The sequence below is a fragment of the Ictidomys tridecemlineatus genome, chromosome 5 (genome assembly GCF_052094955.1).
Source record: "Ictidomys tridecemlineatus isolate mIctTri1 chromosome 5, mIctTri1.hap1, whole genome shotgun sequence".
In the NCBI taxonomy this organism is placed as follows: domain Eukaryota; kingdom Metazoa; phylum Chordata; class Mammalia; order Rodentia; family Sciuridae; genus Ictidomys; species Ictidomys tridecemlineatus.
Window position 1 is genome coordinate 77,464,483 of NC_135481.1, and position 27,864 is coordinate 77,492,346.

General features: G+C 33.9%; 2 protein-coding genes across 20 annotated transcripts in view; one reads left to right on the forward strand and one right to left on the reverse strand.

Moving 5' to 3' along the window:
* The window catches only part of Mipol1 (mirror-image polydactyly 1), a 328,689-nt gene that overhangs the window by 16,912 nt on the left and 283,913 nt on the right, over positions 1-27,864 (reverse strand). The window lies entirely within an intron of this gene.
* On the forward strand, positions 22,161-24,769 carry LOC110597876 (serpin B5). The gene has a single exon (XM_040276507.2). The coding sequence runs from the start codon at positions 22,283-22,285 to the stop codon at positions 23,417-23,419; it is 1,137 nt and encodes a 378-aa protein (XP_040132441.2). The 5' UTR covers positions 22,161-22,282; the 3' UTR covers positions 23,420-24,769.

Sequence of the window (27,864 nt, forward strand, 5' to 3'; positions counted from 1 at the left end):
CAATGAATCCTTTTAGGCAAATTTTTATAAACTTTAAATTGTGGATGTGGAGGATAAAAATTTTAGTATAAATCACAAAACTACACTGTAAGTTTATTGCTAAACTCTGATAGTAACTTGAATGAACTGTTAACACAGGTTCCTGGTAGAAATCTTGACAAGCTATTATTAATACCATTTTTTTGTGTGTGTAAGAGTCAGAAAATATTGCTTTCAAGTTGGTTAAATATATCCCGTCCTTATAATAACACTGAAGCTACTAACTAGCTAAAAAAACCCACTTCCTCATAATATAAAAATAAGTTCTACTTGTGATTATTATTACTACAAATTCAGAATCATTGGAATACCAAATTACTGAGATGAATCTGTATTGTGCTTGTTTTGGCTTCTTCATAGATAGGCTTGTCTTTCGTTTCCTTTTTATACATTAGGGCATTTTTCCATTTAAAAGTCTTATATCTTTCTAAGGTAAGAAACTAGGAGGAAATACTTAAATATCATGCTTTGCAATGTCTCCACTGTATTTCAACAATTACTAGATCAACCACATTCTCAGTTTATCCAGGTTGAACGATTTATGAAAATTTGATCTCAGAAATGAAAAAAATGTCAATTACTTAGTTTTGCAAAAGCCTACTGACTTCTGAAATACAATAAAGCACCTATTCCTTCCTGTAAGGAATGGAATACACCTGCCAAACAGAGACTCTGCCAACAGGAAGGTAGGTGTGTGTGTCTGCTGGAGCACCTTGCAGGATTTGCCTGCAGGCTATTCTTCACTGTCCAAATCAACAATATCTTTAACAAAATAATATAGTTCACTAAAATAGGTTTCAAGTTCTTTACATACTACTGAATGATCTCTTCCAAAGAGCTTCATGAAATAGAAAAAAGGCTAGAGTTAGGGCTAAGAGCACTAGTTTTGGTACAATTGCATAAGAGAATTATTGGCTAGACAACTTTCTCTCCAGCAAAAGCATTCCTATTATTTAGTTATTCCATCAAACATGTTTAACTTTTTAAAATCCTTCTTCAGCAGAAGGAACCTGAAATATCCAAGTGAGATGAATAACAATCATCGTTCTAGCAGAGAAGACAAAATCACTAAAAATGCTCCACCTCAGGAATGTCATTAGTATCAAAGGTCTTGTTCTCTTTCAATTATGGCAGAAGGATAAGAAGACTTAAAGTGTGATATATATTTTTTTCTTTTACCGCTATGGCTGTTCTGTTGGTCTTTTTTATGTTGATGTACTTTATCATTCTTCTTTATGTCTTTTCATGCATGCCTCAGGAGATATTTGCTCCTTTGATGTCACTTAAATGATCATAACTTCCAAATCCAGAGCACCCTATTCCAAAATTCTCTTGAGTTTCAGACTCACATATGCAACTGTTTTCAGTATATCTCCTCTGCCTAATACCAGCATTATCTAAACTATGATACTCAGCATTATCTAAACTAAAACTTAATACTTTACCTCCCACACATATTTCTGTCTTTCTTATCTTGATTACTGTGATCATTCATTTACTCAACCTTTACACTGGAAAATTTTTAGAAAAACTTGGTATTTTTAAAATTTTTTTTCACTCATTTCAACTTGAACCTATGAAAACTCAGAAGAAATAATGAAAACATTCCAGTTCATCTAGAAATATCATTTTCATTTTATATATATATATTGTTGTTGTTGTTCAGGTACTGCGGATTTAATCCAGAGCCTTGTATGTGCTAGTTGAGCACTTTGTTATTGAGCTATACCCCCAGCACTCATGTGAATTTTAGAAAGATTACACTGGGAAGAATGTATAGATGCAATGCAAACTTATCTTAGCCTAGAGGTAAGAACACCAGATGGCTCCTTATTAAAAAAAATCCTGGGGTACAACAATGTGAATGTACTTAGTGCCACTTAGTTAAAATGGTAAATTTTATGTTACAAATATTTTACCACAAAATATTATAGACTTGAAGAGCAGAGCAGCAATGTGAATGGGAAGAAAGGGATAAAAGATATCTAGATTACAGGATTAAAAAGACATGAAGGCTGACCCCCTGGTGTCTGTTCTAGGTAAATAGTGATACCCTAACCAAGGCAATGGAGAGGAAAAGCAGATTTCTGCTGGGGAGAACATGTGTGTGAGGATGAGTTCACTCTGTTACTTACATTTTAAGTACTGATGAAACATGTAAGTGAGGATGTTAAATAGGTGGTTGGATATAAGAGTTCTGTTAAAGAAAGAATTTTATGTAGATTTCAGCTGAGTCAATAAGTGTTTAGTGGATAATTCTTATGGAAGAGACATTGTTTTAGGCTTTGATTATTCAAAGAACAGGTCATGGTCCTTGCTTATAAGGATTAGCAAGGTGGGAAAATAGATCTTTATATGGTTAACACCAATACATTATTGGTAAATGCTGTAATAAAAGAATAAACACAGGTATTAAATAGAATCTAGCTTGGAAAGAAGAGGAGAGGTCTGTAAAGGTTTCCTGATAATGACTGTTAAGTTTTAAAGGAAAGGAAGAAAATTATCACCTCAAAAAAAGGTGGTGTGAAGGCGTGGCTAGGATGAGCGTTTCAGGCAGAGGAAATAATTTGTGAAGGTTCAGAGGTGAGGAAAACTTGATGTGTATCAAGCACAACGAATGGCATAATTTCTCAGGATGGTGAAACAAGAGGTGCAAGATGGCAGGTGGGTAGGTCAAGAATAGGTCTTACTTTGCTCACAATTAAAGCCATTGGAATGGAAATGTTTAGAGAGGGAAATAAACCAGAAGAAGACAGTGAAAGAGGATAGAACCAAAATGAATCAAATATGTAAGAGAAAGAAATTAGGGAAAGAATTTGAGAAAGAATAGTCAGAGAAGTAAAAGATGGACAGAGAGTAGAAGTACAGAATGGAAAGATGAGAACTTCAAGAAGGGAATGGTCAATAAGGTTAAATGAGTGCTTAAATAAGATCCAAGTGAAAAATACCTATTTGATTAAACAGGAAAGGATAACCTTTTTAGTGCAATTTTAATGATTCAATAGAAGTGGGATGAAGCATGAGTGGAATGTGAAAAAGGAAAGGTGAAGGATAAACCATTCTATAGGAACTTGGCTAGAAAGTGAAGAGGATTATAGTTATAGGAAATGTTTGGCTAAGGAATTTTTTTAAAAAATGGAAGATGGGAATATATTTGTGGATTATGGAAAAGAAGACTATGGAAAGATACTATAACATAAGGGAGAAAGATGATTTTTTAAAAGTAGGGTCACAGAGGATGGAGCCATAGGCATGATTTGTAGGATAATCCTTTAAAATATGACTGGACAACTCTTCCTCAGAGACCAAAAAGAAAGACGTGGGATATTATAGCTGTGGATAATTTTGTAGGTGTGGAGGAAGGAAAATGACAGAAATTAGGCCTGCAAGATTCTGTTCTTCCCATGAAGTAGGAGACACAGATCTCTGCTGAAAGTATAGGGTGAGGAAAAAGGGTAGAAGGGAATAGTGAGGGTTTAGTAAGAAAAGAAAGAGAGGTATCAGGCTATGTAAGATGATTATTAGGTAGTATTGACAGTCTACCTATAGCTAGAATTACCATTTTGTAGAAGACATTGATCATCACAGTAATATCACTTTATTTCCTCATTAGCTCTATATACTGTGGGTAGATATGGAGAGGGCAAATTATATAAGAAATTCAGAGTTTATGACTTGTATAACAAATGGGCTGAGAAAAATAAGGGGATAAAGAGACTGAGTATACTGGGGAGACAGATCAAACCTAGATTACAGATTATGTAGAGAAGAAAGCAAGTCTAGAAAAGACTGTAAGTCTAGGGAAAAAATGGAGGGAGCAATTGACTGCATGTTTTAATCTGTGTTGAGGCTAAAATGCAAGAGTAGTTGGAATAATATCGTGGTTATTATCAGAGAGGCAATTTGGGTCTTAAGATTTCAGATGTAAAAAAATTGTGACTGATGACAAGGACTGGGGTGCGGTTTAAGTGGAGAAGAGATAAAGGTCATTAACATTCAGGAGGCAAAACAACAACACAGGTTGTTGACATTGATAGTAAAGTTTCTTAGCATGAATGCAGAACTTGGGGTAGAGAGGAAGGAATTGAATCAGGTGCCTGAGACCGACACTAAATGAATAGCATTGACAGGAGATCAGTAGAAATCATTAAAGAAGAGGAATAGGGATGATCAGATTAGATGATGTAAGCCTTAACGAAGGAAGTGTTTTTACATGGATGAAGAAGATATGAAGTTATAACAGGGAGCCAGAAGAGCTCTACTTCTTATTATGTAGGGTATGGGAGAAAGACTAGTGTGTACTGAGTGACTTAAGAAGAAATGTCCTAGGCCAGGTCAAGTTTCAGGCACAAAGTGAGTGTGTCGCCTTCAGTGCAGAAGTTATGGACAGACATGAGGAAGTACAATGGAAAGAAGGTTCCAGAAGGAAGATGGAAAAGAGCTAAGAATAGAGCAAAAAAGGAGGAGAGAATACTAGGAAAGAAGAAGCAAAGAATTGTGTGAGAGGACAGGTAATTGATGGGGCTTACCCACTTTCCCTTGCAGAAGTTGTGACTAATGAAATACAAAACTTGCTCAGTTTTAGCCGTAGCTTAAAAGATAAAAATACAGACTAAGATACACAGAAGATTCATATAAAATGTGCATATATACATATTTAGGTATATGTAAAGACATATGAACACATATGCTTACAAAAGCATACATAAGAAAAAAGGAAATATCAAAGGGGAAAAGAATGTAGTTAAGAAAAAAAAAGGAAGACTAGTCACATTTGAAACAGACTGGGAGAAAGTTGATAAGTGAAAAGGTGACAGTAGAAGTAGAAGGGAGAGTAGGTTAAAAAGTCATGGTGAATAAAGTAGAAACAAAAATTAGTAGAAAATGAAAAGAATGTCGAGTTGAATATTAATTAGCTTCTCAGAAAATTATTCCTTCTTTCAATAGAAAATTTGTTTTCTATTCCACTATTTGGAAGATTAATCATTACCTCATTGACTTCCTATATGAGGAACTGTCAAAATGTTGAAAGAGTTAGCATATTTTTTTCTGAGTGTGTGTGTATGTGTTTTTCCAGGAGAATGCTTCTAATCTTCAAATGGCTTTGTAAATTAAAGTTAACAGACTGCTTACCATTACTTGCTGTTCTTTGTGTATCTCTGTAGCATGCCCCATCTTTAAAATATTGAGCCCTATGCAGTAATCCAGTCTGGTCATTACCAAGGTAAGCAGAATTTATCTCTCTTTTGATCAGGAAGGACATTCACTTCTACTGTAATGATGCCATGTTTCACCACTGGCTTACATTGAGCTTTGGGGCAAATGATTCACACACTAATACTCCAGCCTGCTTTGTTGGCAAAGCCAAGCCAAGTCTTTCTTTTTGTCATATACAATTACTATTTAAGTTATTTACTGCTATATAATAAACCACCTACACGTTAGTGACTTGAAACAATAGCTAATTTATTTAATCCTGTCAATTTGGGCTTGGTTCAGCTGGTCTGCTCATCTGCTAGTCTTGCTTAAAATCATTCATGCAGTTGTAGTCAGCTGTGGCTAGGTGGCATATGCCTCACAGTTACTCCCGACTTCTTGCTAGGATTTTCTCTTTATGTGGTACCTTATTCTCAAGTAAACAAGCCCAGATTTACTAACTTAGTGAGTGGAAGTTAGTGATACATAATAACGGGAATCAGTGAGGCTCTTAAGGCCTTGTTCTGAAGTTGTAAAACATCACTTGTTTATTTTGTTGGTCAAAACAAATCATAGTGGGGCTGGGGCTGGGGCTGGGGCTGGGGCTCCGAGGCAGAGCACTTGCTTAACATGTGTGAGGCACAGGATTTGATCCTTAGCACCGCATACAAAAATAAATAAAATAAAGGCATGCTGTCTGTCTACAACTACCAAAAATTAAAAAAAAATCACAGCTTGCATAGATTCAAATGATGGGGAAATGGATTCTTCCTCTTAACAGGAGCAGCCGCCCCCCAAAATTTGTGACCACATTTTATTTCACTGTGGTAATGATCTTAAATGTAAGACTTTACATTTTCCCTGTAAGAGCTAGTTGGTAATTCTAACTTATTTTCCCAGCAACTATTATGTCGTGTATCCTTAAATCGCCTATCACTTCTTGTACTTTTAATAATACCACTGTTATTGCTTTTAACATAGGAAATGAGAAAAATGTTGAACAGGAAAAATCAAGTATAAGGAGGAAAACTCTTAGAACCTTATAGAATATAATATGTATAAATATTCAATTAGTTATTACTGAACTGTGCAATAATATTTGGTCTTGTCCACAAAAATATTTTAAGACAGTTTGTCAAATACTGCTGAAAACAATATATATTCGAGTTGTATTATTTCTCTTTACCAACTAGCTATAGAGGTTGATTCCTAAGATGTAGCTAGGCCAATTAAATAATAACTAGAATCAGCTTGGCTTCCACAACCTATTAAGTTCTTAGTGAGCAGATTAGTAAATGACCAGGTGGGTCTAGCTAAACGAACTGGACTGGATGCAAGATGTTATCCTGAGCCATTGGCAATTATTTGAGTTAGGGTACCTAAAGGACTTAATTTGAGCTTTTACATATATCCAAAACCATAATCATACAGTTCCATGATCTGTGACATGGGATCAAGAGTTTCTGAGCTGTGATGATATTTGGCAAATGTAGTGTTAGTAGGTCACTGCTTACTAAAGTTGATATTATTCCTATTATGATTCACAGTACATAGCACTTTAAATTAAATTTTAATGACTAGTGTACCTTCTTCTCAACATCTGAGATAAACTCACTTCAAAACTTCAAATATATTTGAAGGTTCAAAACATATTCACTTCAAAACTGGTTTTGATTTTATAAAAATGAAATCATAAATTTTAAAATATTACAGTTTGATAGTACTGTGATGACATTGTGATTGTTGTGATTCTGCCTTACCAAAAAAGACAAGTTTACTATTAAATTAAAAGGATTTATAAAGTGATCTTTTTTTTTTTTTTTTTTTTTTTTTAAAGAGAGAGTGAGGGGGGGGAGAGAGAGAGAGAGGGAGAGAGAGAGAGAGAGAGAGAATTTTTAACCTTTATTGTTTAGTTCTCGGCGGACACAACATCTTTGTTGGTATGTGGTGCTGAGGATCGAACCGGGGCCGCACGCACGCCAGGCGAGCGCGTTACCGCTTGAGCCACATCCCCAGCCCTATAAAGTGATCTTGTTTTATAAAATTTTAAGCCTACAACATTTTTCTATCTGTTAGCAATCTCAGTTTTTTTGGGTTTTGGGAATCAAACACAGGGCCTTGTGTATGCTAGGCAAACATTCTACCACTGAGCTACATCTTTAGCCCTTTTTAGAATTTTTATTTTGAGACAGGGTCTTGCTAAATTGCCATGCTGACCTTAAACTTGGATTCCTCCTCTTAAATCTCCTGTATCTGGGATTACAGGTGTGTGCCACCATTTCTGCCCTAGCAATGTCACTGTAAATAATGGGTTGTGGTTAATTTAAACATGAACATAATTTATTCATTTAGAATTGAATATTATATCAAGTTAAGATGAAATTCCAACAGTAATTATACTAGGAAAAGTGAGAAAATTGATACTAGCAGAAATGTAGAAAGCCAAAATGATTATAAAAGGCCAATTTACTAAAGGAAAAAGAGGATAGAGGGCAATTATTTACTACATAAATTCATGTCAAAATATTTTTAAAAGGACATTACAAATATTTTATCGTAAATAGGTAATAAAAAGAGACCCTAAATGAATATTACCTTAAAGAGTTTTATCCCAAACAAATTGAAAAACTATTGTTTAATTCTTGGAAAATATTACCAATGTTTTAAAATCTTCCTTAACAAAAGACTGCATTAAAAATCTTAGCCTAGTTAATGTGTCATTGAAAGTCTACATGGATATGCTATAACAGAATAAAGGTGGCTTCTCTGTTAATCCTCCTATCAAGATCTTTGAGATTAAGTAGAAAACAAAGAATGTATTTAAAAAAGGTCCTCTTACTACCTACTTTATTTACTGTGTTCGGGTCTCTTCAGTACCTTGTTAATGTTATTGGACATAATTTTTTTTTATCAGTACTAAAATGCTAGAACACTTGGAGACTATGTAGGTTGAAGCAGAGTATATACCTGTGTTTTATTTAAAAAGCCAGTCTTCATCAGAAGCATTGTATTCTTGGCTCTAGTTTTTGACCTAAAAATGATGTGTCCCAAATCAATATTGTAAACAAATAAACATGTTTTTTCACACTCTTCACTATCTCAAACACAAGACAATACTTATAAAGTAAAGCTTATAAAATTATCATGGTTCTCAAAATGATTTTGGGTCATGTCTTCTCTACACCTCTTATCAAATGGTCAAAGTAACTTTTATTTAGGTTAGTCATGGTATAGAACTGTGAAAATGGAAGTTTTCCTTTATTTCTCAGAGTGAAGGCTCAATGAACTTGGTAATAATAATGATTAAAATGGAATTCCAATAGCATTAAGCATTAGAGAATCAAAGAGAGAGAGAGAGAGAGAGAGAGAGAGAGAGAGACTAAAAAACAGAAATTTACCAATGACACATTTCTTCTTCACATTGAATAATCTTGTTTCCTCATATTATCCTCTCAATAATCCTTAACACATTCCCTAACTTTTTGACAATGTTATTCACAAAACAAAAAGGGCATCTGCATTTATATATTTTATTTAACTCAAATACATGAATCTCTGATGGAGGAATTTCAAGTGTCAATGATAGATAACAAGCTAGATATATTTTGGGATTTGCTTTTTTTCTTAAATGTGACTATCGTCTCTGTCTACATATAAGATTGTCACTATATGTCATCAATTGACACTATTGGCCATATTAACATGTATAAAAAAAACCAGAAAAATACCCAGAAAAATTGGGAAATAAAGCCATTTACTTTTAAAGCATCATTACTACTTAATAATTAGTATGTTGATTTCTACCATAATTTTCAGACTAATCAAATCTAATTCAATTCTTTCCCCCAACTATTTTACTACATAAAAAGATATCTAGAATTACTGGAATGAAGCATAAAAAGAAATGATATGGTTAGGTTAATTTAGCTCCTCATATATGGTTATATATATTATTATCATTAATTCATTCAGAAATATTTAACCAATATTTTGTGAATGACACTTTTTTTTTTTCTTTTGGTACCAGGGATTGAACTCAGGGACACTCAACCACATCCCCAGCTCTATTCTGTATTTTATTTAGAGACAGGATCTTACTGAGTTGCTTAGCACCCTGCTGTTCTTGAGGCTGGTTTTAAAGCACGTCTCAGCCTTCCAAGCTGCTGGGATTCCAGGCATACTGTGAATGGCACCTTTTAAACAGTCATTCTACACAGGTTTTTAGGGGGTATTTATTGTAGATACATGTCATATGAAGTCTTTTTACTGAAACAAAATTGTAAACATAGATCATGGGAAGGGGTTCTTAGCCATATTGAGCTATGAAATAATAAGATTCCTATGATTCCTTTTCAAGTGGTTCTAAGATTTTAAATATTGTGGAAAGAGAGTGAGGACACAGGAAAATAGTGAGAATGTGGGAATAAGCTATATTCAGACCTCACAATTTCTGGATTATTTTATTTATTGTGCTTTATTTAGCATCACTTTTAGATTCATATTAACACTAAGGAATTGCTTTGCACCTTGAAATTAAGCAAGGAACATAGATTTATCTTTCAGATTAAATGGATTATAGAAAAATCTTGGTACATGTATATTCAACAACACTTAGATTACATACATTCCTTATTCAATGGCACTAAGACCCAAAGTAGACAAGGCACTGAAAAGTTACTTGTATTTTATACATAGACTAATATTTACTCTTAGGTAAACTTGGAAAAATAAGGCTCACTAATCAATCAGTATTTGGATTAATAATAAAGATAATATCAGACATAAAACATAACAATTTGTAAAACTGCATTCTTTCATTTTAGCCCATTTAAAAATTAGAACATGAGAGCTGGGGTGGTGGCTCAGTGGTACAGCACTTGCATAGCATGTGCAAGGCACTGGGTTCAATTTTCAGCACGCAAATAATTAAATAAAATAAAGGTCCATTAACAACTAAAAAAATTTTTAAAAAATCAGAACATGAAGAAGTATTAAAGTGACATTTCCTTCTTTGTAGTATCTCTAAGGTAGTTTTATTTTAATTCTCATATTATAAAATAGTAACTTCCTATAATTTTGCACAGGGATTAAGATTTTGCATATGTACATTTTTTTTTTTTTGCAGTACTGGGAATTGAATCCAGTGGTGTTCTACCAGTAAGCCACATCCTAGCTCTTAAAACAAACAAACAAAACCACTTTTTTTTTTTTTTGAGACAGAGTCTTATTAAATTTCCCAGGTTGGGCGTGAACTTGCTATCTTCCTGCCTCAGCCTTCCAAGTAGCTCAGATTACAGGAGTGCACTACCTTGCCTGGTTTAATTAGTACTTCAAAAATTAGATGTCTAGATTGTCCACTGAATTCCAGTTAGTCCATGGCAGCAGCAGTGCAGTAGATGACACTATGAGGAAAGTATTAACAGAAGATAATAGAGCTATTTTTCTTAAGCCTCTAACTTAACATTAGAAAGTGATCTAGGTAACAGAATGAATTAAGTGATAATTTTATAGGGTTCTTTTACTTTGCATATAAAAGGATATTTAAATCATATATAAAATGCCCAGAAAAACTCAACACCAGTAACAATTTATCATTTGGCATTATTGGCTGGATCTAATGTGTTAAAAAGAAAGTGGGGGCCCCCCATTGGGAAATACCGCCAACAATATTTAGTTTTAAAGCTAAACCTACTTAATAATTAGTGTGTGTTGATTTCTATCATAACTGCCAAATTAATCAAATCTAATATGATCCTTTCTCCCAAACTATTTTGCTGTGTAAAAATATGTATAGAATTATTGGAATAAAGGATAAAAAGAAATAATGAATGATAGAGTGCTTGCTTAGGATGTGTGAGGTCCTGGATTCATTCCCCAGTACTGAAAAAAGAAAGGTAGGAAGAAAGAAGAGAAGGAGGAAGGAGCCCCATGAGGCCTCATAACATGGGTAGGGACAACATATATTTTGTTCATCATTGTATATTTTCTTTTTTTTATTGGTTGTTCAAAACATTACAATGCTCTTGACATATCATATTTCATATATTTGATTCAAGTGGGTTATCAACTCCCATTTTACCACATGTACAGATTGCAGAATCACATTGGTTACACATCCATGTTTATACACACTGCCATACTAGTGTCTGTTGTATTTTACTGCCTTTTCTATCCCCTTCCTATCCCCCCTTCCTTCCCCTTCCCTCCCATCTTCTCTCTCTACCCCATCTACTGTAATTCATTTCTCTCACTTGTTTTTTTTCCCCTTTCCCCTCACATCCTCTTATATGTAATTTAAATAGCAAAATAGGCTTCTGCATCTTCTATGGGAGAAGGATCAGAGTCACAAATAAGAATAAGAATTATGAAAAACAAATGATAGTTATTTTAGCTATTAGACTCAAAATTTATTTGATTTTTAAGAAACAAAACAGGGTACATTAATAGTATTTTTTTTAAAAAGGATGTAGATTAGTAGGAAATTTCCTCTTTTTTTCTTATTTTGGCATTTGTGCTTTCGCCCTGCTCTCCAGCTTCTAGGACAATCCATTTGAACACCTGCTTTAGTAACACCTGAAATCTCATAGAAAACATTTATTTCTTTTAGTCTGAAATGGTTTTAATTTAAATATCACAATTCCATTATTTTTAGAGTTTTTTGTTAAAAATTAGGAGTGACAAGTTATTTCCTTCTTAAATACTGTTTTTAAATATACTCAACGATATTGTCCTTAATGTCTTTTTTTCCTATGTAGAACTAAGCCTTGGTTTCTAGATAAGCATATAATAAATAGAAGCATGAAGTATAATCTCATTCATGATATTTCTAAACATTTAGGTAGTCACTGCTTCTTCTTGGCAGTTGAAAGTTGTATGTTACAAGACTTAGATATTTTATAGAGTCCTATTTTTTTTTGCACTGAGATCCATCTTTGTAATACATCAAAATTTAGTTAAGTAACATAACCATGAAAAGGCAGATTATTTTAAAATTTTTATGATGCATACTTAACACAGAATATACTTCATTTAAATAGTCATGCCATCACAACAACATAGAATATGAAAGTGTTATAAAGGCCTATGCCACTTATGTTGAAGAATGGAACAGGTTTACATATTCATATATCTGAAATAGTTTGTATTACAAATATGTACTATACATTTGTTTGTACTTTGTAGACAAAGAGTTCTGGATGCATACAAAGACTAGAGTTTCTGACCAAGTTTCATTTTTTTCCTGATTTCTGATTTTATATGCCAGTTATAAATGTAATTTCCATTCTTAATATCCATTCACTTCACAGTTAATACTTTTTGAGCACCATAGATGACTTGAAATTAAATCACATACATCTTTCTTTTATGTGTTAAAGTGTAGTATTAGGAATTAATAGGCTTTCTTTTTAGTATCTAGATTATTCCTTGGTAGCAAGTTAGTGACATAGGAACACATTAACTTTCGAATTACAGAACACTCTTGACTAAATTGCATCAAAGACTAACAGTCTTAAATATGAATTATATTTATATTCAAATTTATTTATAGTGAGTAATTTATTAGCAAAGGTGGATTTTTTTTCATGTGGTTTCTTTTAGACTTACATCATTTGTACTGTTAATAATATAGATCTTTATATTCCAGAAACTACTTGAAATTGGCAACACAGATAATATAGACTCATTTACAATGATTATGATTTATAGAGTACTAGAGTATATGCTAAAAAGCCAATGACAACTATTCTTTTATCTTAATTGGCAGACAATAGCCTCAAGCTTTCCTCCTGATAAAATCCCTAAGGATTTTCCAAGACTCAATAAAACATGATATATGAATATTACAACGGATGGTGCTTTTCTTTAGATTAGTTTAGGTTTAGGCAATGTGTACTGTCAACCTCCTCTGGTATGTGTTTTGTTACCTAAACTTTGGAGCAAATTGCCTGGTAAGATTAATGAATAATTGCTATAAATCTTTGCTAACAGCTCATTTTCTTCCTGTGCGTTTTTTAAACAAAATAATTAGTACAACCCTCTCTACATGCTGCTTTCAGCTGCTTATATCTGGACTTTTAAATATTCACACACCAGGCTGGTTCAGATAATTCTTCCCAACCTGAATGACATCAGTTCAGGAACTGATCTGCTGTTTGCCCAGCAGAAGAGTTACATATTGCCTTTTGAAGAGTGACACCTCAAGCCGCAGCCTTGACATTTGGCCTATCTTTGAATGGCTTGAGATACAGCTCTAAAGATAATCTTTATGATTCAGACTAACTTTGGACATTCTGACTTTTAGTACTAAACTCTGCAGAAAGAGTTTAATTATGTAGGAAATGGGGTTATAGAATCTAAATTGCCATCGTTCCAGAGAAATTCTCATGGGTATTTCTATTACTCTCAGAGAAGAATCCGAAGAAGCCTTCCCCTTCTTTGGCTGTTCAGTTTCTGGAAGCCAATTTTGATGAGTTTTATATCTGCCATCTGGCAGTACTGTTCCCAAACTCAACTTAATATTTTTTCTTATAAGTTTTTAAGTTAGGGATACACAAAAAGAAAGTGAAATTAGTTCTCAGTATTGAACTAAAGACATTCTATTAATGGCACTGTGTTGTCCCTATCAGGCAGAAAACCTTAAAACACTGACTTCTTTACCTTTCACATCTCTTCACCAAATCTTATTTTCTCAATAGTGTTTCTGACATGAATCTCTTCATTCTGTTCTAACTGCTACCAGTCCACACCAGCACACCATTTGTCTTATTATTATACTATGTTATTATGATTGTTACTTAGCTGATACTTTGGCCTCTAACACCAACTACTTCAATTAATCCTCCAAAGCTGAGACAGAAAGTGATGTTCCTAACATGATATTTTCATCCAGTTATCATTGCTGATGTTAAAAACTCTAAATGGGTTCTAATTGCCTATCACATGGAATCTAGATGTCTTTGCATATCTTGAGGGCTCTCAGTAATTCAGACTTGCATCACCTATTTGATGTCATCCCACAGGAACTTCTATTCCTGCAAGACTGACTTCTGGACCTCTCTGTGCTTTATTTATGCTGCTTTTCTCCTCTCTGTTAACCTCTCTTTCCTTTCTGCTTATTCATATCCTACCCATTCTCCATGGCTGAAACCTTCCTTCTCAAATGGTATTACCTGCACTGAACAATGAACAGATTACTTAGTACCAGTCTATCCTATGAAATAAAAAATAAATGATGCAGAAAATATATTATGACAAGATTGTTTTTAACTCAATGATGTCACTTGTACAAATCTGTGCATTCTTCAAATTATTTAGCTATAAGTACTTTAAATGTAGCAGTATTTTGAAAAAGAAAAAACAAAAACTGAAACTAACTACTAATGCTATAAACATCTTGTGGACAATAGATGAATGACACACTTTCAATATATCTCACCAAATTCAAAACAGTGCTAATACATGACACAGTATTTTGATTAGTTGTCTTTCTCTTTATCTTGTAGTAACAGTAAGAGATAAAAATAAACCCCAATTTACTGCTTTTCTTTTCCCTCAACTTGGTCCATGTTTTTCACTAAAATTCTATCTCTTTCCAAAATAAGATAAGATAAAATTTGAATACTAAATTGAGTAATAAAAAACAATTTTTATGTTACCATGAAATGGCAAGAAAAAAAGATGATGGAAACTTGAAAGAACACGTGGAAGGAGTTTATTTAATTTTTTTGGTACTGGAGATTGAACCCAGGGATGTTCTACCATTCAATTACATATCCAGTCCTTTTTATTTTGAGATATTTTTTATTTTATTTTGCTAAGTTGCTGAGAGTCTCCCTAAGTTGCCAAGGCTGGTCTTGAATTTGTGATTCTCTTGCCTCAGCCTTCCAAGCTACCACAATTACAAGCATGTGCCATTATGCCTGGCTTTCTTATGCTTAATTGTCACCTTTGTGCCAAAAATTTCCAAATGTGTAGTGCTTGTAACATTAAGTTCATACACACAAAGACTTTAATCATTCACTTTAACCTGTCAAAAGTGCTGGTCCACTATGTTGATGTGCTTACCAAGAACAGAGAGTGACTTATATCTTTAAAACAAACTATTACCCTTTTCTAAACTTTTCTCTCAATATACTCAAATGATGGCAGGCAGATCTTTGATGGGACATTCTGCCTTTTCCATCTTCCAAAGCCTAATTTTGCTTTGTTATGTACCAGTGTCTTTGAAGGTTATGAAAAACCTGCGCCCTATTTTTCTTTTCCATCAATTAAAAGGGAGTTAAAATCTGTACTTCTTCAATGGTATATCTACAGATGTCTACTTAAATGATTTATGGTACAAACATACAAGAGATTTAAAGGCACTTAAGATTATATATGAATGAAAGATGTTATTTCATAAATGTGTCAAAATGTTAAGTGATACATTTAGTTTATAAAATTGTAAGTATTACATAAAACATTTTATAAAAATGCCAAGTTATGAATATTATGGGTAAGTAAGCATTCTCCAAATGTTTAGCCTATCAAGATATTTAATATTTCTTTAAACCAAGATAAATACATGAACATAACTACTAAAGATAACAAGTGGGTATTTAAGAGAGAAAAATGTAACCTATTTTTTTTTTCTCATTCTCAATTTTTGCTGAACTTTCCACAGGTTTGGATATTTATAAGCCTGACAGAGAGAATTAAGCTTAAAAGTAGCTGTAATATTTATATTCAGAAATAGTATATACTATGTGTATTTTATAATTTTACTTCATAGTAGCTATAAGTTTCCCAGAAAGATAAACTAAGGGACCCATGGTTCACAAAGATGGAAGAACTACTTACTTCATTGTTTTTAAACAACATAAATCAAGGCCCTACAATTTTCCTAATTAAGTATTTACAATATTTAAAAAGACTATTTGAACCTAAAGAAAGATTTCCTTTACAGTCAGGGCTATCTCAGGTGCTTTCCTTTAATCTCCCACACCCAAATGAAGTCAATCTAGCATCTAAGAGTTCAGACCTCTCATTACGTTTTGATCCTGTTTGTTTTATCCTTGAAGGATATTTGTTTTGGAAGAAGAGATTTATGGCTGAAGGACTATGACTAAATAGTTTATTTGCTAAGATAAACCAATCTGAATTGGCATTAAAGTATTAAAACTATTATCTACTGAACTAATTAATAAAAACTCCTTAATAAAAGAAAACAAAAAGTACACAAAGATCACATTGACAAATGATTCTAGTGTTGTTTTTTTTTTCATGTGTAGATGTGTGTGTGTGTGTGTGTGTGTGTGTGTGTGTGTGTGTGTGTGTTTTGCTGGGGGTTGAATCCAGGGCCTGTGCATGCCAGACAGGTGCCCTACCACAGAGCCACACCCTCAGCCTTCTAATGCTTTTTTTTTGTGGTAATCATAAATAGTTATAAAAATAAACCTTAAATAAGCAACTCAAAAGAAGGCCAGCTGCCTCAGTTGTCATAAAACACCACAATCTATCAAATAAACCTGACAGAGTAAAAGAAAAATAGAAATTCTCTGTTGAAAAAAAAAGTAACCTACGCAAATTTAAGCATGGAAAAATGCTTACAGTATATACAATAAAAAACTAATTTACCTACTAGTCAAAGTGTCCTTAGAAATAAATAAAAACTGATTCACTGTCCAATATGAAAATGCAAACAGGTCATTAATAGGCAGTTCATATAAAAATATATTGTTAATATAAAAATCTTTAACCCTATTCATGAAGAGACGCATGTTAAAATAAGGCACAATTTTTTTACCTCTCAAATGGGAAGGTTAACAAATTACTATACAGTGAAGACTTGGGGAAGTGAGCATTCTCATAGATTGTTTACTGTGTATGAGTTTTTTTTAACTGTTTAAATTTGTTTTGATTAGTTATACATGACAGTAGAATGTATTTTTTTTTTTAAAGAGAGAGTGAGAGAGGAGAGAGAGAGAGAGAATTTTTTTTTAATTTATTTTTCAGTTCTCGGCAGACACAACATCTTTGTTGGTATGTGGTACTGAGGATGGAACCCGGGCCGCACGCATGCCAGGCGAGCGCGCTACCGCTTGAGCCACATCCCCAGCCCAGTAGAATGTATTTTGACACATCATACATAAATGGAGTTATTTCTCATTCTTCTGGTTATACATGATGTAGAATCACACTGGTTATGTAGTCATATATGCACATAGGATAATAAAGTTTCCAATTCATTCTACTATCTTTCCTACCTCCCACACCTCCTCCCCTCCCTACACTCCCCTCTGCCTAATCCAAAGTAATTCTATTCTTCCCTATGTCCTCACCACACACAACTTATTGTGACTTGGCATCTGCATATCATAGAAAACATTTGGCCTTTGTTTTCTTGGGCTTGGCTTATTTCACTTAGCATGATATTCTCTACTTACAAATGTCATAATTTCATTCTTCTTTGAGGTCAAATAATATTCCATTATGTATATATACCACATTCTCTTCATACACTCATTAGTTGAAGGACACCTAGATTGGTTCCATAGTTTAGCTATTATGAGTTGAGCTACTATAAACATTGAAGTGGTCACAACTGTAGTCTGCTGATTTTAAGTCGTCTGGATATAAACTGAGGAGTGGGGTAGCTGGGTCAAATGGTGGTTCCATTCCAGATTTTCTGAGGAATCTATACCACTTTCCATAATGGTTGTAGTACCAATTTGCAGCCCTACAAGCAATGTATGGGTTTACTTTTCCCCAAAAATTTAAACAAATTTAAACAGTTAAAAAAAACAATAAACAACATTAATTATTGTTTGTATTCTTGATAATTGCCATTCTGACAGGAGATGAGATCTTATAGTAGTTTTGATCTGCATTTCTTTAATTGTTAGAGATGTTGAACATTTTTTCATATACGTATTGATTGATTGTATTTCTTATTCTGTAAAGTGGTCTGTTAAGTTCCTTAGTCCATTTATTGATTGGGTTAAGTTTTTTGAGTTCTTTATATATCCTGGAGATTAGTACTCTATCTGATATGCATGTGCTAAAGATTTTCTCCCACTCTGTAGGCACTCTCTTCATGTTATTGTTTCCTTTGCTGAGAAGCTTTTTAGTTTGAATCCATCTCATTTATTGATTCTTGATTTTACTTCTTGCACTTTAAGAGTCTTGTTAAATCCTAAGCTGACATGGTAAAGATTTGGGCCTAGTTTTACTTCTGTTAGTGCACGGTCTCTGTTCTAGTGCCTAAGTCTTTGATCTACTTTGAGTTGAGTTTCTTGCATGATGAGAAATAGGGTTTAACTTCATTTTGTTATATATGGATTTTCAGTTTCCCCAGGACCGTTTGTTGAAGAGGCTATCTTTTCTCCAGTGAATGTTTTTGGTACCTTTGTCTAGTATGAGATAACTGTATTTATGTGGTTTATCTCTGTGTCTTCTATTCTGTATGATGGGTCTACATGTCTGTTTTGGTGCCAATACCATGCAGTCTTTGTTACTATGTATGACTCTGTAGTATAGTTTAAGGTCTGGTATTGTGATGCCTCCTACTTCATTATTGCTAAGGATTGCTTTGGCTATTCTGGGTCTCATTTTTCCAGAAGAACTTCATAACTGCTATTTCCAGTTCTATGAAGAATGTCATTGGGATTTTAATAGAAATTGCATTACATCTACTAAATGCTTTTGGTGGTATGCCCATTTTGACAATGTTAATTCTGCCTATCCAAGGGCATGGGTGATCTTTCCATCTTCTAAGGTCTTCCTCAATTTCCTTCTTTAGTGTTCTGTAGTTCTCATTGTAGAGGTCTTCCACCTCTTTGGTTAGATTGATTCGCAAGTATTTTATGAATTTTTGAGGCTATTTTGAATGGGGTAGTTTTCCTAATTTCTCTTACAGTGGATTCACCACTTATGTATAGAAACGCATTTGATTAATTAAAATTTTAATTAATTTAGCTAATTAAAATATATACTTTCACATACTTATCATCTTTTGTAGTGAGAATGCTTAAAATCTACACTTTCAGCAATTTTCAAATGAATAATATGTCATTATTAACTATAGTCATCGATTAAAATATATTTAAAAAAGAAATGCATTTGATTTATGGGTATTGATTTTATATCCTGTTACTTTGCTGAATTCATTTATTAGTTCTAGAAGTTTTCTGGTGGAATTTTTTTGATCTTCTAAATGTAGAATCATGCCATCAGCAAATAGTAATAGTTTGAGTACAAGTTTTTAAAAGAACAATATTTGGCAATTGTGATGGTTTAGATATTAGGTGTCTTCCAAAAGCTCATGTGTGAGGAAATGCAAGATAGCTTAGAGGTGAAATGATTGGGTTAGGATAGCTCTAACCTAGTCAATGCACTAATACACTTGAATGGGTTAACTGGACAGTAACTACAGGCTGGTAGGGTGTGGCTGGAGGAAGTGGGTCGCTGGGGATATGCCTTTGTCCTTGGTGAGTGGAACTCTCTTTCTTTCTCTGCTTCCTTGTTCATGTTGCCATGTCCTAAGCTGCTTTCCTCGTCCACATCCTTCCACCATGATGTTCTGCCTCATCCTTGGCTTAGAGCAAAGAAGTTGGCTGCCTACAGACTGAGACCTCTGAAACCTTGAGTTCCAAATCAATAGTTCCTCCTCTGTTTTCTTGTCAGGTCTTTCAGTCACAGTAGTGAAAATATTGACTCAAACAGCAATATTTAACAAAATTTTTGTTATTTTTCAAAACTTAAAATTTCACTTCATTTCATTTCTTAACCTACAGATGAAAGGAACTACATAAACACAAGTTTGGAGAAGGCTATTCACTGATAGCATTCCTTAGTTGCTGTGGGACACAATATCTTTATTTTATTTATTTTTATATGGCACTGAGGATCGAACCCAGGTCCTTGCATGTGCTAGGCAAGTGCTCTACCACTGAGCCTCAATCTCAGCCCTTATATTCCTTTTCTATTGCACACACTGATAGGTAATAAAAACTTCTATTAACATAACTGGGATATTTAATGGAACAAAGTTTTCCACAACTAGAAAACCTTTCCTAATTCATCCAAGTCTGAGATAGGAGTCCTTCCTAAGTGTCTCCTCAGTATACACACTTCTGTGTGATTGCTCTATTTGTTGTTATCCCTTGTTAGACTCTAGGTGTTGCTGCCTTGAATTTTATTTACCTGTACTTCCTGGTATCTATCTCAGTGCTTGCTATATTATATAGTACCTACTTGATTAATAATCAAATTGGATAGTGAAAGAAATAAGCTTATGGGAATTTTCTATTATTGGAAGTCCATTCCAATAATTCAATGTACATGAAAAGGGCAGGCATCATTCTTATTCAACTTCTATCCTTTTACTACTTGAAATTCTTCTTCCTTATTTCACCAAATATTTTAACAGCTGTCCATGCACTGACATTTCTATTGTGGCAATAATAATGCTCATCTTATTTCAAATTATTTTTTGGTAACCTTTCATGTTAATGATTATACTTTTTTTAAAAATAAGCTTCAGTGTTTAGATACTTGTATTTGATTACTCAAAAAATTTTTTTAAAATATTTTTTTTAGTTGTTGATGGACCTTTATTTTATTTATTTATATGTGGTGATGAAAATCAAACCCTGGGCCTTATACATGTTAGGCTGAGCCATAACCTCAGTCCCTGTTTACTCAAATTTTTTATTGAGTTTCCATTTCTACTGCCTTGCATCAATTATCAACAACAAACAGATCTCAAGTACCAATGAAATTGCCACACCTCAGCATGCATTCAAATAACAGACTTACTTTGTATATTCAACACTAATAAATGCCCCTTCTCTATTATTTAATTTTTCTAATTTTTACTAGAAAAGTTGGATTAATTTGGACTCATATTCTTCTCTGTGTTAATGTTGATTTGAAAGGGATAAGAATTAATCCTTTCTGTATTGCTTTTTTACACTACCTGTGGCACTTTTAATCTTAAAATTCAAATACATAAATAGGAGGCTGGTTAGACTGACAACACCACAGAGGTACTCTGCTAATTGCCCTGTTCACAATCTATTAGTATCTGAATATGCATGATTCTTGGTACTTACTTTCTGGCTCAAGCTTGTTTTGTTTAGAAGTTTTGACTCTGCCATGACCTTTGGTTTCTTTAGACAGGATGTTGTAGACTTTCAGAGGATTGGAATAGTATCCCAAGGTCAGATTGTGATTATGCATTTGCCCACAACTTTCACTGCTCATGAAACAATATGATTAATTGTATGTCTTACAGACTACCAATTTCAGTTACCCAAGGACCAATAAAAGTAACTAAACTTTTTATGAACTTCATAGGAGGCAGTTTCTGACATGGCATCCAATGACTGTTGCCTGGTAGTCATACCATTGTGTAACTCCCTTCCCTTTGGTGCAGACTGAACCTAGTGACTCTAGCTTCTAATGATCAAAACATGGTGAAACTGATGAGATGTCATGTCTGATTAGGTTACAAAAGACAGACAACATTCTACTTGCTTATTCTTTTTCTCTTACTCTCTTGCTAGTTCATTATGATGAATCCAGTTGCCATGTTATAAGACCACACAGCAAATCATCAAAAGAGGCCTTGAGTACATGAGGAACCAAAGCCTTAATCCAATAGTCTACAAAGAACGGAATACTGACAACAGTTTCATAAGTTTTTTTTTAAGGAAATAGATCCTCCCCAGGCAGGTCTTTAGAATAGATGCAACCTTGTAAAAGACTCAAGAGCCAGAGGGTCTAGCTCACTGAGATGCCTAACCCACAGAAACTGAAATAATTCATGTTGTTTTAAACCAATAAGTTTCACAATAATTTGTTATATAGCAATAGTTAAACCAATATTAACCTCCAAGCAAAACATTTTTTAACGCCCTGATACAAAATATAACCTAGACTTATGATTTGAAATTATATACATGTCTGGTTAAAATCTATCCACTGACATCCAGGCCTCTGAGCTCCCCGCTTGCCTTTTCCCTCGCCGCTCTTTCCCCAGGATAACTGCAACTCCAGGCCCAGGATGGATGCCTTGCGACTGGCAAATTCGGCTTTTGCTGTTGACCTGTTCAAACAACTGTGTGAAAAGGAGCCAGTGGGCAATGTCCTCTTCTCCCCAATCTGTCTCTCCACTTCTCTGTCACTTGCTCAAGTAGGCACCAAAGGTGACACAGCAAATGAAATTGGACAGGTCCTTCATTTTGACAATGTCAAAGATGTGCCCTTCGGATTTCAAACAGTCACCTCGGATGTAAATAAACTCAGTTCCTTTTACTCTTTGAAACCAATCAAGCGGCTCTACGTAGACAAATCACTGAACCCTTCTACAGAGTTCATCAGCTCTACAAAGAGACCATATGCAAAAGAATTGGAAACCGTGGACTTCAAGGATAAACTGGAAGAAACGAAAGGTCAGATCAACAGCTCCATTAAGGATCTCACTGACGGCCACTTTGAGAACATTTTGTCTGACAACAGTGTAAATGACCAGACCAAAATCCTCGTGATTAATGCTGCCTACTTTGTTGGAAAGTGGATGAAGAAATTCCCTGAATCAGAAACAAAAGAATGCCCTTTCAGAGTCAGCAAGACAGACGCCAAGCCTGTGCAGATGATGAACATGGAGGCCACATTCTGTATGGGCAACATTGATGACATCAATTGCAAGATCATTGAGCTTCCTTTCCAAAATAAGCACCTCAGCATGCTCATCCTGCTACCCAAGGATGTGGAGGATGAGTCGATGGGCTTGGAGAAGATTGAAAAACAACTCAACTCAGAGACGCTGTTGCAGTGGACCAATCCCAGCACCATGGCCAATGCCAAAGTCAAACTCTCCATTCCCAAGTTTAAGGTGGAAAAGATCATTGACCCAAAGTCTAGTCTGGAAAACCTAGGGCTGAAAAATACCTTTAACGAAGATACATCTGATTTCTCTGGAATGTCAGAGACCAAGGGAGTGGCCCTGTCGAATGTCATTCACAGAGCGTGCCTAGAAATAAATGAAGATGGTGGGGAGTCCATTGAGGTGCCAGGATCCCGGATCCTGCAACACAAGGATGAATTTAACGCCGACCACCCATTTATTTACATCATCAGGCACAACAAAACCCGAAACATCATTTTCTTTGGCAAGTTCTGTACTCCTGAAGTGGCTTAGCCCAAGTTAAGACCCACTTGACTTGTCTCTGGATGCAGATTTCTATAAACTCTGCATCCAGAGATTCATTTCCTAAAAACAATAAATTGTTACTGTTGCTAGATCAGGAAGCAGCTGGTCCTTGTCATGTGTAGCCCTCACACAACAGGCCCTTCTTTTCTAATTCTTTCTTTTGTTTCCTTTTTTTCCCCCATAAAAAAAGGACATATGCTTTTAATGAAAAGGAATTGCCTTAGAGGAAAAATATTTATTCATTATTTGTCAAACTGTCCAGGATTCTGGAGAGACATACAGTGTTCCATACAGAAATTCCTATAAGGAAGGTCTGTAGGATCTTATTGCCAGAACTTTGCCTTTCTTCACAGGGATATAGAATACTCTAGATACTCTCACTTCCTGAAAGTCTAAAGAAACTATAGTGCATAGGACCTACAAAACTTGGACACCTGTTTTCTCTACTGTAGGCACAGAAGTCCTTATGTTAAGCCTTGAGAGATACATGTATTTTCAAACTCTGAAAATTTGGGATTTTTAGAAACATATTGCACATCGGGTCTAGCATTTTTGGTATGTTATGGAGCTCCATCAACAGGGTCTGAAACAGTACTCTGTAAATCAACACCCTAATATTATTTCTGCAACAAAATATAAAATATTCACATAAAATAGACAAATCAAGACTCCAGCCCATAAGTGGTCAAATTTTGCTGACAAATGAATATGTCACTAGCTTATGAAAACAGTTTGCAGAACTTTTATAGTGAAATGTTAGATAAAGTAGCTGAAATATGAGACCCCAAGGAGAAGCTCAGTTTTATTAAAAAAAATTTGACTTTCCTTTTTGAGAGCTGTCCCACCTGGTCATTTGGTTGCTGCTGGGCTGGTGGCAGGGTCTTCTAGCTGGCTCAGAATGGTTTGGATGTTGGACACCATGGGCTTGGAATACACAGGGATTCATAAATAGTCAACAAAATCATTTTATGAATGTTAAAAGAACTTGTCTCTTTGTCTAATGTGATAAATAGTGGAAGAGGAAAGGAACCTAAAACCTTTAGAAGTAAAGCTATTAAAATACTTGCAATGTTTTGACACATTTTTTCACCATATGACTATAGTTAATTTAGATTGTGACTTTGTAATTTACATTGATAGTAATTGTAAAGTGTTTCTAATTGGCTATTTATGTTGCAGGCTCATGTATTAATTCACTACCAAAAGGATATATTTACTGCAGATTTTGTGACAGCCTTCCTTCTATCTGTTCCTTGTAAATAGGTTTTTCCTCATCTGATGGTTCAATATTGCATTTTTCTGTGCTATTGACAATAAAATATTATTGAATTAAAAAAAATAAAATAAAATCTATCCACTATGTTTTATTACAAGTTCATGATCAGCAGGAAATACATATAGCAAAGAAGAGTCTGGCATAAAACAAATGACATATAAGTGTGAGTGACAATTTTAAAATCTAAACCAATTTCTGGCACAATGGTTCAATAAAACCTTTTGAATAAAAATAATCTATTAGAAGGAAAAATACATGAACTAATAGTGTTCTGAGACCATGCCTGGTACTTTAGACATCAAATACACCACTGGATGTTATCTGACCTCCTAACACAACCTAATGATAAGGTTCTTTCTCAGGCAAGAGAACTGTAGATTATCCTCTTTGCATTAGAAAACTTTGTCATAAATATTCAGCAATATAAATCCAAATACTTTATTTTCTTTTTAAAAATATTTTTAGTTGTAGATGGACACAATATCTTTATTATATTCATTTATTTTTATGTGGTGCTAAGGATTAAACCCAGTGCCTCAGATGTGCTAGGCAAGTGCTCCACAACTAAGCCACAACCCCACCCTAAATCCAAATATTTTTCTTAATGGACCTATTAAGAATTAATTTTAAAAAAGAATAATGAATAATTGCAGAATGAAGTAGACCAAACTGTACTGTGTGTATGTATGAATATATCACAATGAATTCTACTTTTATGTATAAACTATAATGCAGCAAGTAAAAATAATAAAAAAGAAAGAATTTTGAATGATTAACTATTATAAATTTAAATCCTTAGTTTTCTTGAGAAACTAAGAAATCAGGAAGGGTATAACCACTGGGATGTCTCACATACCACTCAAATTCAACCTGTTAAACACATTATCCCATTTCTACTGTTCTTCCTGTAGTCTTCCTCACCTCAGTAAATTGTATTTCTATCTATCAGATTATGAAGCAGGTATCTGGGAGCTCTTCTTGACCCTACATCCATCTAAGAAGTCTCAAATCTCCCTACTTCTTTCCCTCTGCACTGACACCACAAATTTAAGTCATCGTGATTTCTCAACAGTGCTATTGCTTCCTAGAAAGTCTCTTTGCCTGTATACTTGTCCTATACTAATTATCTTCAACACGGTGTTAATCTTTCCAAAATGTAAATCAGTACATGTCCGTGATGAAAATCCATCAAAACTTCCACTTTTAGGAAGATAAAGTTAATAGTAGAAACTAACAGACATATCCACTTAACATAGGATAAAGTGTTCTAAGAGATCTGCCAAGATCTGCATACGATACCATCCTTATTATTCTGAGCTGCCCTCACTTAGTTGTAAAGATCTTGTAATTTCTCCAGTAAGCCAAGTTCTTTGATTTGGCTTCCATGTGGAAGGCTGTTTTTGCTAATTAAATTAATTCCTATTTATACTACTGGTCCCAGCAAAGGTAGAAGCCTCTTCTCCTACCATAAATGTAAATTAGACTTCTCTGGCATTTTTCCTCATCACATTAAACATATCAATATAAGTATAAAGATAAATATATTTATCCATATAGTCTTATATGGATTTTTAATACTTAATCTATCCTAAAAGATTATTTTTTCATGAGGTCAAGGTGTACTCTGAGTTTGTTCACCAGTGACTAGCCTCATGCTTGACACAGTTGATGTTTAAAAAGTGTTTACTGAGTAAAATCAAGAATACAACTGATGAAAATGCTACTATTGTATATTGTATAATTAGGAAAATACTTAAATCATGGCCTTTGTTAAACGTGCAACAATCTTTCTTCATTCACCCACCAGGGATTTTCTTTCACCTTTTTTTTTTTTTTTTTTTTTTTTGTGGAACCCCAGAGGTGCTTAACCACTGAGCCACATTCCCAGCCCTTTTTTACATTTTATTTAGAGACAGGGTCTCACTGAGTTATTTAGGGCCTTGCTAAATTGCTGAGGCTAACTTTGAACTCATGATCCTCCTTGGCCTCCCAAACCACTGGGATTACAGGCGTGTGATACTATGCCTGGCTCTCTCTCTCTTTTATATTTAGAATAAAATACATTTGTTCTTTAGATTTGAAAAAATTTCCAATATTTATATTTGGTATAGTTATAATAACACACTTACTTCTTTAAACAAGATGTTTATTGCTTCCTAGAAGCAATAACTTTTTCTTAAGATTTTCACTTCGTAATAACTAATTACAACACCTATAGCAACAAATTATAAAATAATCACTTTGTAGTAGTAATCAAAGGGGGTATTTATGAAAATGATAAAATCTATCAGAAAAATGATACCATTAAAGAACTGATCAGCCAGGCGTATTAGTTGTTTAAGACTGGGCCAAATTCTAATGAATAACAAAAATTTTCATTAGGTACAAATTATTATTATAATTATTATTTTTAATATTTACTCTTTAGCTGTAGTTAGACACAATACCTTTATTTTATTTATTTATATGTGGTGGTGAGAATCGAACCAGGGCCTCGAATTGCTAGGTGAACACTCTACCTCTGAGCCACAACCCCAGCCCAAGTACAAATTATTTTTAAAATGAGCAAATGACATTACTGCTAAAACAAATCCTTTGATGCATTCATCTTACTCCTTTCTAAACACATTTACTTAATCAGCACAGAGTTGATTGTGTTTACATTTTTTACTTAATGATATTTAAAAATTTTAAAGGTTATTTTTGCTATCCTAATGATTTTGCAAATATCTGAAGCCAATTTCAAATTCAATTACTAAGAATAAAAATTTTATTAACAGGCCCCAGTTTCATTCCCAAATAAGAAATGTGATTCATATCTATTAATTTGACACTAACATGTAGCTTTTCAGAATAACTACTTAAAATGCATTTGTAGAATATAAACATTTTTTATTGTTTTCTATTCACTGAATTCATCATTCCAAAAGTTATGAGCAGCACTACAACCAAACTACACAATAATTGATATCCTCTAAGAAAGTCAAATGTTTTCAGAGTCAACATAATCACAACATATACGTTTTTTGAACTCATGTGTTCACTTACAATTTGATTATAACTGGTTTACAGAAATGGAAGTTTGTACATTAAAATAAGGTTTTATTGATTTATCAGTCACAGAATATACTAAGCATATTCAGTAAACTGGAAGAGC

Excerpts from the sequence above, each read along its gene's own strand:
- LOC110597876 (XM_040276507.2), top strand. The coding sequence starts at position 22,283 with ATGGATGCCTTGCGACTGGCAAATTCGGCTTTTGCTGTTGACCTGTTC.